This window comes from Myotis daubentonii, chromosome 7 (genome assembly GCF_963259705.1).
Source record: "Myotis daubentonii chromosome 7, mMyoDau2.1, whole genome shotgun sequence".
Taxonomy (NCBI): domain Eukaryota; kingdom Metazoa; phylum Chordata; class Mammalia; order Chiroptera; family Vespertilionidae; genus Myotis; species Myotis daubentonii.
This window is the reverse complement of record NC_081846.1, coordinates 9110962-9126346: the sequence shown is the minus strand read 5'-3', so window position 1 is coordinate 9126346 and position 15385 is coordinate 9110962. Positions and strand designations below refer to the sequence as shown.

Sequence of the window (15385 nt, the reverse complement as noted above, 5' to 3'; positions counted from 1 at the left end):
ATATCCTCAGGTGAGGATTAAAAAAAAAAAGAGTATAGCAAAAGAGACCTACAGATTCCCTATCATTTTATAGTTACAGATCCACAAACAGAAGGCCTCTACTCTTTTAAAAAAATATATATATTTTTAATTGATTTCAGAAATGAAGGGAGAGGGATAGAGAGATAGAAACATCAATGATGAGAGAGAATCATTGATCAGCTGCCTCCTGTACACCCCACACTGGGGGTTGAGCTTGCAACCCAGGCATGTGCCCTGACTGGGAATCGAACTGTGACCTCCTGGTTCATAGGTGGAGGTTCAACCCCTGAGTCACACTGGCCAATCAGAAGGCCTCTATTCTTATAATACTAATTTTAAAGATTTAAAATTGTATGGTTATTAATACCCAAATGGATATTCAGTTTCGAAATGACATTTTTGTTTGTAATTGCTCTTGGTATACTTTGCTGGTAGAAATCATTTAACTACGTCCTCTCCACAACGGCCCTATGTTACCTGTATGCCTTTGGGATGTTGTGTGGACACGTAGACATCCATTTCTTGATCTTCCCCTTTGGGAACAGCAAGCATGCTTTGGGTTTCCATATAAAAATGTTCTTGACCTCCCAAATGTATTTCACCTGTAAGAGGAAAAGACACCAGAATCAAGAGGGCTGTCAGGTCGGACAGGTAGCGTCCCCCAGCTGTTTTCTCATTATGGAGACAGTCCACTGACAGTGCTTCTGCTGACAGGGCCACAGACAATAATCTTTAGCTGTCATTATACCTGCAGATTTGAAGTACAACTCTGTAGAGGAATCTGTCATGTCTGCCAATACAGTAGATCACGCAGTCCTAGGGAAAGGTGTCTAGAGTAGAAATAGTATGACAAGGAGACTTCTAGTTCTAAGACAACATGGTGTAGATACACATCTCCCTGTTCCTTCTGCTAACAGCCTGGACATCCTATATAATAAAATCCTAATATGCAAATCAACTGAACAGCGGAATGACCGGTCACTATGACACGCACTGACCACCACGGGGCAGACACTCAATGCAGGAGCTGCCCCCTGGTGGTCAGTGCACTCCCACAGGGGGAGCGCCACTCAGCCAGAAGCCGGGCTCATGGCTGGTGAGTGTAGCAGCGGTGATGGGAGCCTCTTCTGCCTCCACAGCAGCACTAAGGACTCCTGGGGGATGTCTGACTTCCACAGGAAGCAGGCCTAAGCTGGCAGTTGGACATCCCCTGAGGGGACCTGGACTGTGAGAGGGCGCAGGCCGGGCTGAGGGACGTCCCCCTCCCCTCAGTGCACGAATGTCATGCACCAGGCCTCTAGTTATATATAAAAGAAACATAAGAAGACTCTCAAAAATAGAGAGGGCAAGGCACCAGCTAGGGACTTTGGGACCCAAGGGAAGATACAATGGTGAGTTCTATGGGTTATGCCTCTGTTGTTTCCTTCTTATAGCCTATACTTGGTACCAGAGGAGTCAGAAATACAAAAACACTACCAGGCAAAGACAGAAAAAAAAGTCTCAAGAAAAGCCTACTTTCTCTAGACGAAGGAAAGGAGAAGCTTAGCAAGCCAGAAAGCTTTTATACAAAAACTACTCTACTCTAGCCTAACACTACAGAAAAAACTGTGGACCTCTCTTTGTCTGCAAAAGTTGAATGGAGAGCCTAGTCTTCTACCCTTATCAGGTTGTAATGAGGTACCGATGACCCTCTGCTGGGTGGTGTCATAGAGACCATATGGGAACCTAGACTTCCACACTCTGCCTGGCAATAAAAAGGCATCACCACCCCTTTCCGCACCAACACAGGGCCAGAGGAGTCCTGATAAAACAGAAGGTTTAAATAAGATCCAAAGTCTTATAACATAATACCCCAAATAACCAGGGTACAATAAAAAAATCACTTATCAGAACAAGAATTCAACTTGATTAAGAAAAGATAATCAACAGATGCTACCACTGAGAGGACACAAACCATGAAATGTTCTGACAAGGATTTTAAAGCAGCCATCATAAAAATGCTTCAATGAGTATTGACATGATCACTTGAAGAAAATCTCAACAAAGGAACAAAAGATATAAAATATACAACTGGAAATGTTAGAACTGCAACAACTAAAATATAAGAGGCTCAGTGGCTGAGCTCAACCACAGAATAGAGAGAACAGAGGAAATTATCAATGAACAAAAAATATAGAACAACAGAAACTTTCCAACCTGAACAACCGAGAGAAGACAGACTGAAAAGAAAATGAACAGAGCCTAAGGAACCTCTGTGACTGAAATAAAAGATAAAAAAAATTTTTGTCATTAAAGTCAAGCATGTGAAGAAGTAATCGCTGAAAATTTCCCAAGCTTGGTAAAAGACACAAACCTACATATTCAAGAAGCAGAGTAAATCCCAAAGGGATAAACCAAAGAACCATGCCAGATATCACAGTCAAACTTCTGAAAACTAAACACAAATATCTTGAAAGCAGAGAGAGAAAAACATTACCTCATCTATAAGAGAAAGATACTTCAAAAGACAGCAGATCCGTAACCATGAAGGCCAGAGGAACTGGTAAAACATTTTTCTTCAAGTGCTAAAAGATATGTCAATTTTGAATTCTATATCCAGTGATAATAGCCTTCAAGAATAAAAAGGAAAAAAAGACATTCTCAGATGAAAAAAAACTAAGAGAGTTTGTCTTCAACAGACCTATCCTAAAATAACAAATGGCTCAGGTAAGTTCTTAAAACAGACAGAAAATGATTAAAAAACATCTTGGAACATCAGGAAGGCAAGAGAACAATGGGAAGAATAAAGGTACAAGTAAGCCAAATAGACTTTCCTTTCCTCTTGAGTTTTCTAACTGATATTTGAAGCAGAATTACAACGTTGCCTCTTGTGGTTTTCAATGTATGTAGAGAACATTTTAAAGACAATTATATTGTAAACGAGGGAGAGCATATCTGGGCCAAAGGAATAAGGAATGCCCCATACCCTATCCAGGTGTGGTTGTCCAGTAAATGTAATGAAGTTGAAGATTCACCACTTCATCCTACATATTAGTTACCTATGTACTTGTCACCACTCCAAAAATCTACAAACAGTTAACATGGATGAGAACTGATCACTGATTGTCAAATAAAGTTATAAAACAAAAACAACACTAGTGATAAATCAAAATGGAATTCTAAAAAATGTTTAAGAAACCCATTGGAGGGCAGGGAAAAAAATTAAAAATAGAGGTTAAAAAAACATAAAAAACAACAACAACAACAAAACAGAGCACAACTATGACAGTCATCATGCTAGGTGGGAGGCAGGTTTTTTTTTCTTTCTTCTTTTTTTTTTTTTTGCTAATCCTCACCCAAGGATATTTTTTTCCCATTGATTTTTAGAGAGAGTGGAAGGGAGGGGGAGAGACAGAGACAGAGAAAAACATCCATGTGAGAGAGACACATTGTTGGTTGCCTCCCGCACTCACTCTAATCAGGGCCAGAGATCGAGCCTGAAATTGAGAAATATGCCCTTAATGGGAATTGAACCCACAACCTTTCCAGCGGTTCTCAACCTGTGGGTCGCGACCCTTTCACAGGGGTCACCTAAGACCATCGGAAAACACATATATAATTACATATTGTTTTTGTGATTAATCACTATGCTTTAATTATGTTTGTAACAGTGAAATTGGGGGTCACCACAACATGAGGAACTGTATTAAAGGGTCAAGGCATTAGGAAGGTTGAGAACCACTGTTAGTCCAAGGGCCAATGCTTCAACCACTGAGCGAAACCAGCTATGGCAGGCAGAACTTTCAAAAATTAAAAATATATGCAATAATAGTGATTTATAAATTGTTTGAGGAAGATTCCCAAGGAAATCTTTTGTTTTGGAGTCTGGACTTCCTAGCTCATCCACAATCTGAGTAAAGAAAGAATAAAAAAGAATGGACAGATTCTGCTTCATTTATAAAACACAAAAATTAAAATGTCAAGAACTCAGATCTCGGTTGCAATGTAAGCTTTTATCAGGGACTGTACATTGAAAACCCCACTTATCAGTAGGCTCCAGTTCATGGTTTGCAATATTAATGATCACACCTATCCACTCAAAATGAATCTTGTTAAATATGCACTTCATTTAAAAATACGCTAAGCTAAAAAAAAACAAAAAACCCAAAAAACAAAAACAAACAAAAAACTAGACAAGAGCCATTTCCAGGGCCCTGTTATGTTGTGCTGCCCACCCCTATTGCCCCACACCATGGAACCCTCCTTCACCCTGGAGCCTTGCTCTCAACTCTGTAGGCTGGAAACCAATTTGTTCAACTAATCCCTGAGATAAGATTTCATCCCAGTATGGGTTTAGGAGTGATTCTTCCAGGCATATTTACATTTTAATAGCGGCCCTTAAAGAAGGCAAAGCTGTCCAGATAGGAAGTTTATCTGTGCTGTGCCCAGCAGGACCTGCTGCGGGAAGGTAATCTTGGCCCGGGCTTCCGGCCTCCTCGCAAATCTTGCTGCAGAGATTGCCATCTCCCTCTCCAGCGGAAAGCCCAAAGCCCGTCCCAGCGATGGAAATTGTAAAGAGATAAACGGGAAGCGGCTTAATGCAGAGGAGAGAACGTGCTAACTTCAGAATTGGAGAACTTAGGTTTGATTCCTGCTGGATCACACGCCTCTCTGGCCTCCGCTGGCTCATTTGTGCACGGTGCTCTTTAATGCCTGTGACCCCGGGGTTAAGGAGGGCTGAAATCTATCTTCACAGCCGGCAAAGGCAAACAATATTATCACCCCCTTCCACAACACAGTGTAAGACTTGATATAATGCTGCCTGTATTTTATCTTGTAAATATTCTTTGTTCTTGGAGGACCAATTTTCCTAAGGGGCAGAACAAGGGCTGTTATGACAATTACCTCCAATTATCTCACATTGAAACAAGTAGTCAAAACATCTTCACCCAAATGACAGTTGCAGAGTGAGAAAAACAAACAAACAGTGAGTTAAGGGAATGAAAACTTAAAAGTCCCCTTTTGACCTTCCTGTATCATTTTTATACCTATTTACAGGGTGTGATGCAGGTAGCAAGTTAAAAGTCAAGAAAGAGACAGAATGAACACATTACCTAACTGAAATAAATAATTCAATAAGATGCCAGGACCTTCCATAAAAACATATTGGACTCTCTATGCTAAACATGCTCCCTCTTCTCCCCTAAAACAAACTCAGCCTCGGCGCGTTGGCCACTTTATTAACCCCAAGGATCACCCGGAGCACTGGTACGACTGGTCAGAACACAGTCGGGTGCCCCTGGGTCCTCTGACTCTAGAATCCCAAGAAAGGGGCCTGGGAATCTCCAGGCTGGTTTCATGATCGTCTTCTAGTGAGAAAAACTGGGAAGCAATGGGTTTGATAAGTGCACGCCAGCCAGCGTGAGAGCTCAACAATAGGTAACCTTTTCTAGGGAAGAACAACAGAAACATTCTAACTAATAATAATTGTGGCTCACAGTTACGGTCTCTTACTCTGTGCCAAGCACACATGTATTCTCTCTTACACTTTTCACAATGGATCTTTGAGACCAGTATTATTTTATCCATATAGAGGCATATTTCACTTTATTGCATTTTGCTTAATTGTGTTTAACAGATGTTTCTCCTCCTCCTCCTCCTCTTTCTCCTTCTTCTTCTTCTTCTTACAAATTGAAGGGGAGACCTTCCACCAGCCAAAAGATCACAACTCACTTAATTGCAGAGGTCTGGAACGAAACTCACAATATCCCTGAGGCCTGTGTATGCCCTGGGAGGAAGGGAAGGAAAGCGAAAGGGAGGGAGACAGCAGGAAGGAAGATTGGCAAAATCAGAGAAAGGATGAAAGAGAAAGAACTGTGGGCTTGGGAAATCATAAAAAAAAAGAAAAGAAAAGAAAAGCTATCAATTCCAGACCAACTTTGTCACTTAGTAGCTGTTGCATGAGGTCATGCCCCTTAACCACTCTGCGCTTCAAATCCCAGCCTGCAAGATGGCTGTGAACAGAAACGTAACAACTATGGCCACAACGGCTTCCCCTTCATCATTTTTTTTTCAGGTAGTTTTACCATCAGGAATTTGATCAACCACTTTATTTTTTTACTTATTTATTTTTAAAATATATTTTTACTGATTTCAGAGAGGAAGGGAGATAGAGAGATAGAAACATCAATGATGAGAGAATCATTAATCAGCTGCCCCCTGCATGCCCCACCCTGGGGATCGAGCCTGCAACCCAGGCATGTGCCCTGACCGGGAATCGAACCGTGACCTCCTGGTGACCTCCCGGGTCATAGGTCACTCACTGCTCAACCACTGAGCCACGCCAGCTGGGCTGATCTACCACTTTAAATGCTTCATCAATATTTCCATATTCCAATTTTCTTTCAGGGTAACTGGTCACTGCATGGGACTGGCATGGCTAAGGCCTCCCACTGTGCCTCCCTGCTGTGCTACACACACACATTCACATGCACACACATATGCATTCACATGCGTGCGCACACACACACACACACACACATACACACACCACAGAGGGGGCCGCATTTATGAGTGAGTTGCCTATTCCCAGGAGCAATGTTAGATGAGACAAACTTGGAAGGCTTTCGGGGTAGTTTCCCCTTATCATCATTTTTTTTCCAGATAGTTTTACCTTCAACAATGTGATCAACCACTTTAAAAGCTTCATCAACATTTCCATATTCCAGTTTCCTTCCTGGCTCAAAGAAGGACTTGTGTTGTATAGCTTCCTAGAAAGAGAACAGAAAAGTGAGGCTGCCTGGGCATGCTATCCAGCCCCACGAAGGAGCCACACACAGGGGCATCGTCCGAGTCTGGGGAGATGAGCACAGATTTGCACAGGGCAGTAGGGCACCTGGAACCTCCAGTCCTGGAGGTAAGATTCCATTACAAGCCCAGCATGGGTACCACAAATTATACACTGGTTCTTATTGGCTTCCCCTGGGTGCCCAATGAAGGGGAACAGTAGCGGGGACACATAACCTGGGGTGCAGTGATAATAATCTAGGTTGGTTTTCTTGCCTATCCTTAGGAATTTATCTCACTGTAACCCCTGTGCCAACTGGGCAATGCCACACACCAGCTCCTGCAGCAGCATCTCCCATGATTACTGCCCATTCATGGGATTCCCGCCTGCTGGCAACTGGGGATTCTCCTATCGCTGGTTCCCGTTAGCCACACCAGTAGGCGTCTAGCAATACCTTACAGGGATGTCCTATTGGGATCCCTCCATTTCCTACACTGGAAAAGGGATTGATTTGTTTTTACTTCCGTGGGGCACAGATTCTTTGATAGAATGTTTATTGACTGCTTCTATGACTGACCAGCTGTGTGCCCTGGGGGGCAACCCTGTCATTTAGCTTCCTCACCAGCATGGGGATAATAACAGTTTTTAATCTCATGGGATTGTTGTGAGAATGTAGTGAGTAAATGTAGGAAAGCAGCTTAGCGCTATATAACTGCATAGCGAGCTCTGTGTAGGAATTTGCTAGTGTTGTTGATCATGATGACTGATGGGAGATTCTGGTCAAGAGCCTATTTTTTCTCACCAGGGTCATTGGCCTGACCTTTTGAGCCAAGAGTGTGCCCATTCAAACTACTATTAAAAACTCTAAAAAGCACAAGCTAGGTGAAACCTTAATGATTAGTGACAGAGACACATTTTTTTTATCCTATTTTGACTGATACCACACTTTTCTACTGGAATCAATTTATGTGATTTTCTTATTAATCTAAGACTCAGCTATTCCAGGTTGGAAACGGAAGTTAAGTTCTATAAATCCTATTTTTAAAATTTTAATCTCTTTCCACTTCACTTGCTGCTTGCTCTTTGAGCAACGTTGAGCCAATTTCCTGAAAAATTTCTGGTCAGGAAAGTGATAAAAATAACTTTAATATGTAGAGAGCTGGGCATATTTCCCTGCTATAAATGACTTTGATTACTAAATCCACTCTAATCTATTTGATTGACCTTGGAGAGCTTAATCACTGATAGAAACACAAGGTGGCTCTACTCCACAATGTCCAAGTTTCTTATTTGATGCTGGTCTTCTTTGGCAGGCAACAGAGGTCTGCTGACTGGAGTTGGGGAGGACAGAAAGAGAGTGTTATCTATTTGCTTATTTAGAATTGAATTTAGCTGGAAGGGAGAGGGAAAGAAGAGAAGATAGCCACTGGTATTGGGCAAAGGATTACAAACAAAATTTTTGATGAAGCATCCTATATAATAAAAGACTAATATGCAAATCAACCAAATTGCAGAACGACTGGTTGCTATGATGTGCACTGACCACCCAGGGGCAGACGCTCAACACAGGAGCTGCCCCGGATGATCAGTGCGCTCCCATAGGGGGAGCACTGCTCAGCCAGAAGTGGGGAGTGGGCTTAAGCTGTCAGTCGGACATACCCTGTGGGCTCCCAGACTGCAAAAGGACACAGGCTGGGCTGAGGGACCCGCACCCTCCCCCGCACCCCCCCCCCCTACAAGTGCACAAATTCTGTGCACTGGGCCTCTAGTTATGTAAATAATTTCTTATGGAGAAGTCATCCTAATTCTAAAATAGAACGTTGGGGAAGAAACAGAGTAAAGTAAGGAAGCAGAGCAGGCAAGATATGATTGAAAAGGGTCTGAGAAGTGAACAACATGTTTGAACTTGAAACTGGCCAGGAAAATTTAGAAGAACTAATCACTCTTTGATTCCAATTAAACTTCTATATTTTTGTTTTCTTCACATGATTTTATTTTATTTTTAAAACACAGAGGACACTGTCTAGAAATGAACTCTGAGCTCCTAGGCACAAAGCAGGAGGATAGGCTAACTTTTCCTGGAGACACTAATCTTGGCCAAGTCGATTCCATTTTCTGCCTCAGGGCATACTAGTGCCTGGACAGCAAGGTGTCCATTATGCTGGGAAGATAATATTGCATTCCAAGAGCATATGGAGTCAGTATGTGCTGAATCTAATCTGTTCACGCTGCTTTTCCAACTTTCATGTTTTGATTACTCAGTGAATTATAAGAACCAATGAATTTTTATCAGTTATCATTACATGGAGATGAGTCTTAAAAACTTTATAAATTTCAAACTCCTTTCTAAAATATAGGATAGGAAATGCAATTTAAGTTGCTCAAATACCTGTAGGCATCATAGGATCTGTTTCTCATACTCATTTAAGATATACATGAAAGGATCTAAAAATAGTGTCTCCAATACTTGCTCCCTAGGTCATCTTGTTGGTTCTCACTGTGCCTGGGTGGAGAGTGTCTGGGTGAGTCTGGTTGAACGTGAATGCAGTAAGTCCTCACTCAACATGCATAGGCTCTTGTAACTACGGCAAAATGACTTATAACAAAATCAAGTTTACCATAGGCTACCTGATGATAGAAACAAGAGTTAAGTTCTTAAGGCATCTCATCAACATTATCACGACACAATGTTGAATGAACCAATGTTATTCAAGGGCCTGCTCTACGGAGTTATGGAGTGTGTCTCCTCTTGGGGACATTGTTGGTTGTCCATCCAGCATTCTTCTCACCTGTCCCCTTCCAAACGATGCTCAGATTTCTGCTCAGGTCTCCACCATTCCTCCATCCAGCCCTTATCCATCAAAGAAATCTGACCTCCCAGAAGTAACGAACAGATCCTCCATTCCCCTCGTCAGTCATTAACCCAGAGCTGGATATGTGACTAAGGGGCCCGATGAGGCTGGATTTCGGGACTCATGGAATGCTGGGACAACACTGGTCTCTCTTGCTTCTGGGAGCTCCTGGCTGCCATCCTGTGACCACAGGGGATAACGCTCCTACCGTGGGCAGCAGGGAGAAGAGCTGAAAGGTCAGGCTTCTCACTAACACTGATATAGTTGGAGCCAATGAAGCCCCAACTTTTTATCAAATTTTGTTTCCTGTTACGATAGCCAACATTTTTACTGATACACCACTAAAATCTGCCCTTCTGGCCCCACCCTTGAACTCATTACCTCAATGGTCAGGATCACTGGCTCCAAATCTTGGTAGACAATCTTCACTCGCTTCGCAGCTCTCCTTGCCTGAATCTCAGAATCTGCAATCACAGCACAGACAAGCTGACCCACGTAAAACACCTGCAACACAGAAAAGACGTTTGTGTTCAAGACGGGCAGGCACCAGGTCCTCTCTTCTGGTTCATTCTTCTCCTTCCTCCTAGCACAGAGCTAGACACACAGTCAAGGACCCCTTCACTTGTTAAACACGGTGCCCTGTGAACAACGGCTTTGGTAGGACAGTGTACTTGTCAGAGTGAGTCTGCTGCCCCAGGCACTGGGGAAGTTTGAGTCTTTTTGCTGCATCAATGGCAGTGGTGGCCGAAGAGAGTCAGAGAGAGGCTGCCTCCTATACAGCAGACTCAGGGTCTGTCCAGGCCAAGCCCACAGAGCTGCCCAAGGGCCAGCTGGCCCAGGAGAGCCAGGCTCAGGGCACGGCCTGTGGTTGCCATTCCATGAGCAGGGCCATTCCAAGAGGTAGCTTTTGCCTTCCCAGACAGGGAGGACCAGGAGGTACAGCCTATCTCATCCAGAGAGGAAGAAGAGAGGGGGTTGATGTGACACTGTTAGTGAGCAAGTTTCTGCCCCAAACTGTGGGGAAGCATAGGCATTTCATGAACAGACATGAGACTGGACTAGCTACCGGGGGACCAAGCACAGAACGCTGATCATGTCACCCACAGGTGGGTAGGCGGCCCAGGGAGTTTACACAGGGACCAGGCACAAAGTTGATGGAAAACAAAACCAAACCAAACCAAGGCTCCAGAAAGGTAAAATACTCAGGACTGAAAAAGTCACCAGGACTGTTTTGTTCTCTCTCCCATCTTATACCATGATCGCAATGAAAACTTAATCATTTGTTTTTAAAATCTACATTAGACTATTAGGTCTTTTCTACAGGGAACGTATAGTAGTTTTATCATCAAGAAAAAAATGGTAGTAAAGCAAGTTAAATCCAGAACATACGCGAGCGCCCGCACACACACACACATACACATGTTTGTTGGGTTTGGGTAGGTGGGGCCAGTGGGGTGATAAATGAAACAAGATTCGACAAATGTTGAATCTCTATTTTTGTGCATGTTTCCGTTTTCTGCAATGAGAGAATTTTAAAAGGCATAACATGCTGTAGACAAATCTTGGAAAAGGAATTGAACTAAAAAGGCAGTCCTTTACGGTGGCTCTGTTCCCTGCTCTCCACAAACGCCTGGTTTTGCCTCTGTGACCTGGCACACAGACCTGGCCCCCAGAGGCTCACAATCAACATAGCCACACCTCAGAGAGCAGGAACTATCGTGCAGACAGGAATGGCTTTGCTTGTTTAGGAAACATTGATGAAAAGGCCACAATTCTCATTTTCTTCTGCCAAAGCCACTCTCTTGGGGGAGTTTCAACCTTGACTTGAAACTCTCAGTCACCAAACTTTCGTCTTTATTAACCAAATCTGCTGGCAAGAGCCAGAGGCAGGGGCTGCCCCAAATGATGAAGCTCTTTTGGGTAAACACTGAACTGAGAAGCCTGAGTTCTGCACAAAACCTGCTGAAATGCCATTACTGCATTTTCTGATGACTGAAGATATGGTAGGCAAAGTTTTAATCATTTGAAACTTTCAAACAGCATTATTTCTCTACTCATTGACCCTGCTACATGGAAAGTGGTGTGTGGAACATACAGATGAATCAGATGTACAGCCTCATTCAAGGACTTTCACCAGCCCAGGGAAAAATATAGGGTGCCCTCCCAAAATGTATACATACACTTTGAATAATTATAGGCAGTGTTTATTAAAGTACATTTCATGTTCAAAACTGAGCTGTCAGTTAAAGTGTGTATACATTTTGGGGGCACGCCCTGTATCTAAGGCATGGAAATAAATAAATAAGCTTAATCCAAGGTAGAAAGTTCATGAAACGTCCACTTTGCTTTCTCCTCCAGACTTTAAGCTCTATGAGGGCAAGGACCGCACAGGTCTTGTTCAGCTACAGTGAGCAGCCACAGTAGGTGCTCAGCTAAAAAATGCCTGTTGACCTTGAGCTTAAACTTGAAGGAGGAATCAATTCCCAAGTGAATGAACAAAGGAAAGCTGGACTCGAGTCCCATGTAAACCTCCTGCTCTCCAGACCGGAGGCTGCATGGGTGCATTGTCCTCTGCGGACAAAAGGGTTTGCAGTCTCCTGGAACAGGAGACCAGCTCTAGTTCCCTGTGTCTGCCAGAGCAAACAGGGAGAAAAGTCAGGCTCAGTGACTTCAGGGCTGCATCTTATTGCTTGTGCCACAGAATGCATCTGTTCTCCCACCCCCACTCCCCAAAATGAGAATTAGGGGGCCAAGACAGAGCTGAACCCTAGTAAATGTCAGTGGGGGATAACTAAAGGCCACCCCAGGATGTAGAGAGTGAGGGAAGAACACAAAAGGAGCGACTGGCAGTTACTGCAAAGTTCCCTGCACGTACTAGTAAGCGCACCAGGCACACCAAGACGGTGACAGAATGTTGCCTGATGTTAGACCAACAATCAATAACTACAAGGCATGTGAGCACCAACTGTTCTGGGGTCTCCAAGGAACCCCGTCTCTTTTATTTATTTTATTTTGTTTTGTTTTATTTTATTTATTTTTAATCCTCACCTGAGGATATTTTTCCATTGATTTTTAGAGAGAGTGGAAGAGAGAGGGAAAGACAGAGAGAAACATTGATGTGAGAGAAACACATCAATTGGTTGCCTCCTGCAAGTGCCCTGACCAAGGCCTAGGCCAGGCAGGAGCCTGCAACTGAGTTACATGCCCTTGGCCAGAATCAAACCCGGGACCCTTCAGTCCACAGGCTGATGCTCTATCCACTGAGCCAAACTGGCTAGGGTGTGTCTCTTTGCTTTTAAAATATAACTATTAGTTATAACTATACACAGATATACTTAGTTCAGTTTTCTCAAGAGATTTTATATATGATAAATCTATTAAAGCGACCAATACATTTGCTTACAAAGGTTACTGATTATTAAGGCTCTATTGACTTTCAACTACTACTAAGTTCCCACTTAGATGTCAGTGAGCCCCAACATGAAAATTGTTAACTGTAATGCTTACGTGTCTTGTAAATATCTGATCAATGTGTTCTTGGTTTGTGCTTTGCCAACGTGTGGATTCTGGGAAAGTGTGTACATCTGTTTCTTTTCATATGTGTGCATTTCTGAGGGCAGGGGGCATATCTGTTTAACTTATTTTTCACAGTGTTAGTTCCACACACAAGGGCATATATAACCAATCCAATGTACAAAGGAAAAAAAGCCTGTCCAATACCTGGCAGTATGAGTGGATGAGTCAAGGTGAGTTCAGACAGGGAGAGAGAACTCCTGGACTAAAGGACAATGAAAGGCTTCATGGGGGAGACACCACTTGAACTTGGACTTGGGCTTTGGACACACTGACTGGGGCCATGGCAAGAGATTCTCAGGAGAGAAATTAGCAAATGAAAATGACCGCTCTTCCCTCATTTGTTCTTCTATACTTGTTGGCAGCACACTATCTCACTACTAGAAAATGTCAAACAATCATGTACCTTTTATATAACTACTCAGCTTCTTTTCTTATGAGGAAAATGAATATATGTGAAGTCATTCAGCATTAGAATATAGTGTTTTATAATAAGCATTAAAATATATAGGAATCCTTTGCCATGTGCCAAATGCTATGCTATCTTTGAGAAAATCGACCTGCCATGGTGGAGGAAGTTATTATTAAAACAGAAAGCAAAAAATTCAGTACCATCTCTGACTCCAGCAGCTTCTCAGGTTGGCCCAGAAAGCAGAAGGAGTTCACGCCTTGAAGGTGCTCCTCGGCCAGGACGTCCACCACGCCTGGCAGGCTGAGGGCTTCTGACACATCAATGGACCTGGATGAGGACACAGAGCAGGCTCCTCAGAGAGCCCCGCAGCCCGGGGACCAAAGGGGACGGGCTCAATTGGGGAACAAGATATAAGAGAGGCATGATAAGTCAAAACCACTCCAGTAGTTCTCTGCCAGATGATCTGGGAAATCCCTGGGACAATGAAGCTATTCAATGGAGGGACAAACTAGTAAATCCTACATATGGATCCCCTCACCTCTAATCTTCATTGAATATCACCAACCAGTAGCTTGCCCTCCTCACACCATTACTTGTCACTAATGTGACTTAGATGAGACATCGTTCATGTCTACCAGGTAAAAACTTTATCACTTACACAATCTTAGCATGAGCTCTTGAACTTGTTACAAAAGCCAAGAAAAGTTCCCCGTCCATGGCAGGCATGTCATCACAGTAGATGGCTTCTCCCGTGGCATGCTTAATACCAGACAGGTGCATGATGGGATGGCCGACTGGGTCTTGAGGAGGCTGCTTTGGGTCTACCTTCTGTTTAATCAATAATCAGCATATCAGTTTTATAATCATATTATACACATCTCCCATAAGATGGTAGCTATATAAGTAACATCTAAACCAGAATACTTTTGAAAACAAAAACTACCACTGTCAACAATGATACCAGGACAATAAGCTTATTTCAATAGTTCAATCGGGAGCCTGGGATGGATGCCTAGCTATGATGTTGTTCTTATCTTTTTTCCCATTTTTTTGAATATACTAGTAGACCACAAACATCTCTAATACAAATCCCATTTGTATAAGTAAATGCATATAACCCTTCTTGGTGATGTAAAATTATGTCTTTTTGCTAATGCTCATGGATTCTTTAAATTTTACTATCAAAATATTTTTACTGTTTGTATCTAAACACAGCACATATATTCTGCAGAAGGGCACAATGACATCATGACTATGTTTATAAGAAATGCTGAGGACATGTCTATTTTGAGTAAAGAAGCCTGTCAAGAGATTGAAGAAAAGTCCCAAAGGCTATCTTTGGCCTATTCTATAATCAAATACGAACTGGCTTATTTTAGCTGAAGACACTTGATGTTTGGTAGTCAGCTGTGATGAATCTCTTGGTGAAAGAGATTGTGTTTGATGCTTGCTTCTATTTGTTCTGTGGTTATCAATCTGATGGAAGAAAGAATGCTGTCCCGCAAACTGCTGGTCTCCGGAAGCTGTGACAAATGCTTTCAAAGCGAAAGACCCGACAGGGAGACAATGCCCGTCATGAGCGTGGAAGCTGCTCTAGCAATGAGTGTGTCTCTGTGTGAGAAAAACCACGGAGAAGCAAAAACAATACGCATCTGTGGGAGCTACACTGCTTCCAAGCCTTGACTTGCAATCCATGATAGCAAACTCCCTTTTAAGGTTGTCAACTACATGAAGATGATCACTTTTCTTTGAGTGATTTGA

At 42.9% G+C, this 15385-nt stretch overlaps 1 protein-coding gene across 1 annotated transcript in view; it reads right to left on the bottom strand.

Moving 5' to 3' along the window:
• Positions 1-15385, bottom strand: part of AOX1 (aldehyde oxidase 1) — a 73679-nt gene that overhangs the window by 30693 nt on the left and 27601 nt on the right. Inside the window, exons 17-21 of the mRNA XM_059702692.1 lie at positions 14283-14452; positions 13825-13951; positions 10021-10143; positions 6674-6770; positions 499-623 (exon numbers count right to left, since the gene is read on the bottom strand). Of these exons, the coding sequence (XP_059558675.1) occupies positions 499-623; positions 6674-6770; positions 10021-10143; positions 13825-13951; positions 14283-14452 (642 nt within the window). The remainder of the gene's footprint in view (positions 1-498; positions 624-6673; positions 6771-10020; positions 10144-13824; positions 13952-14282; positions 14453-15385) is intronic.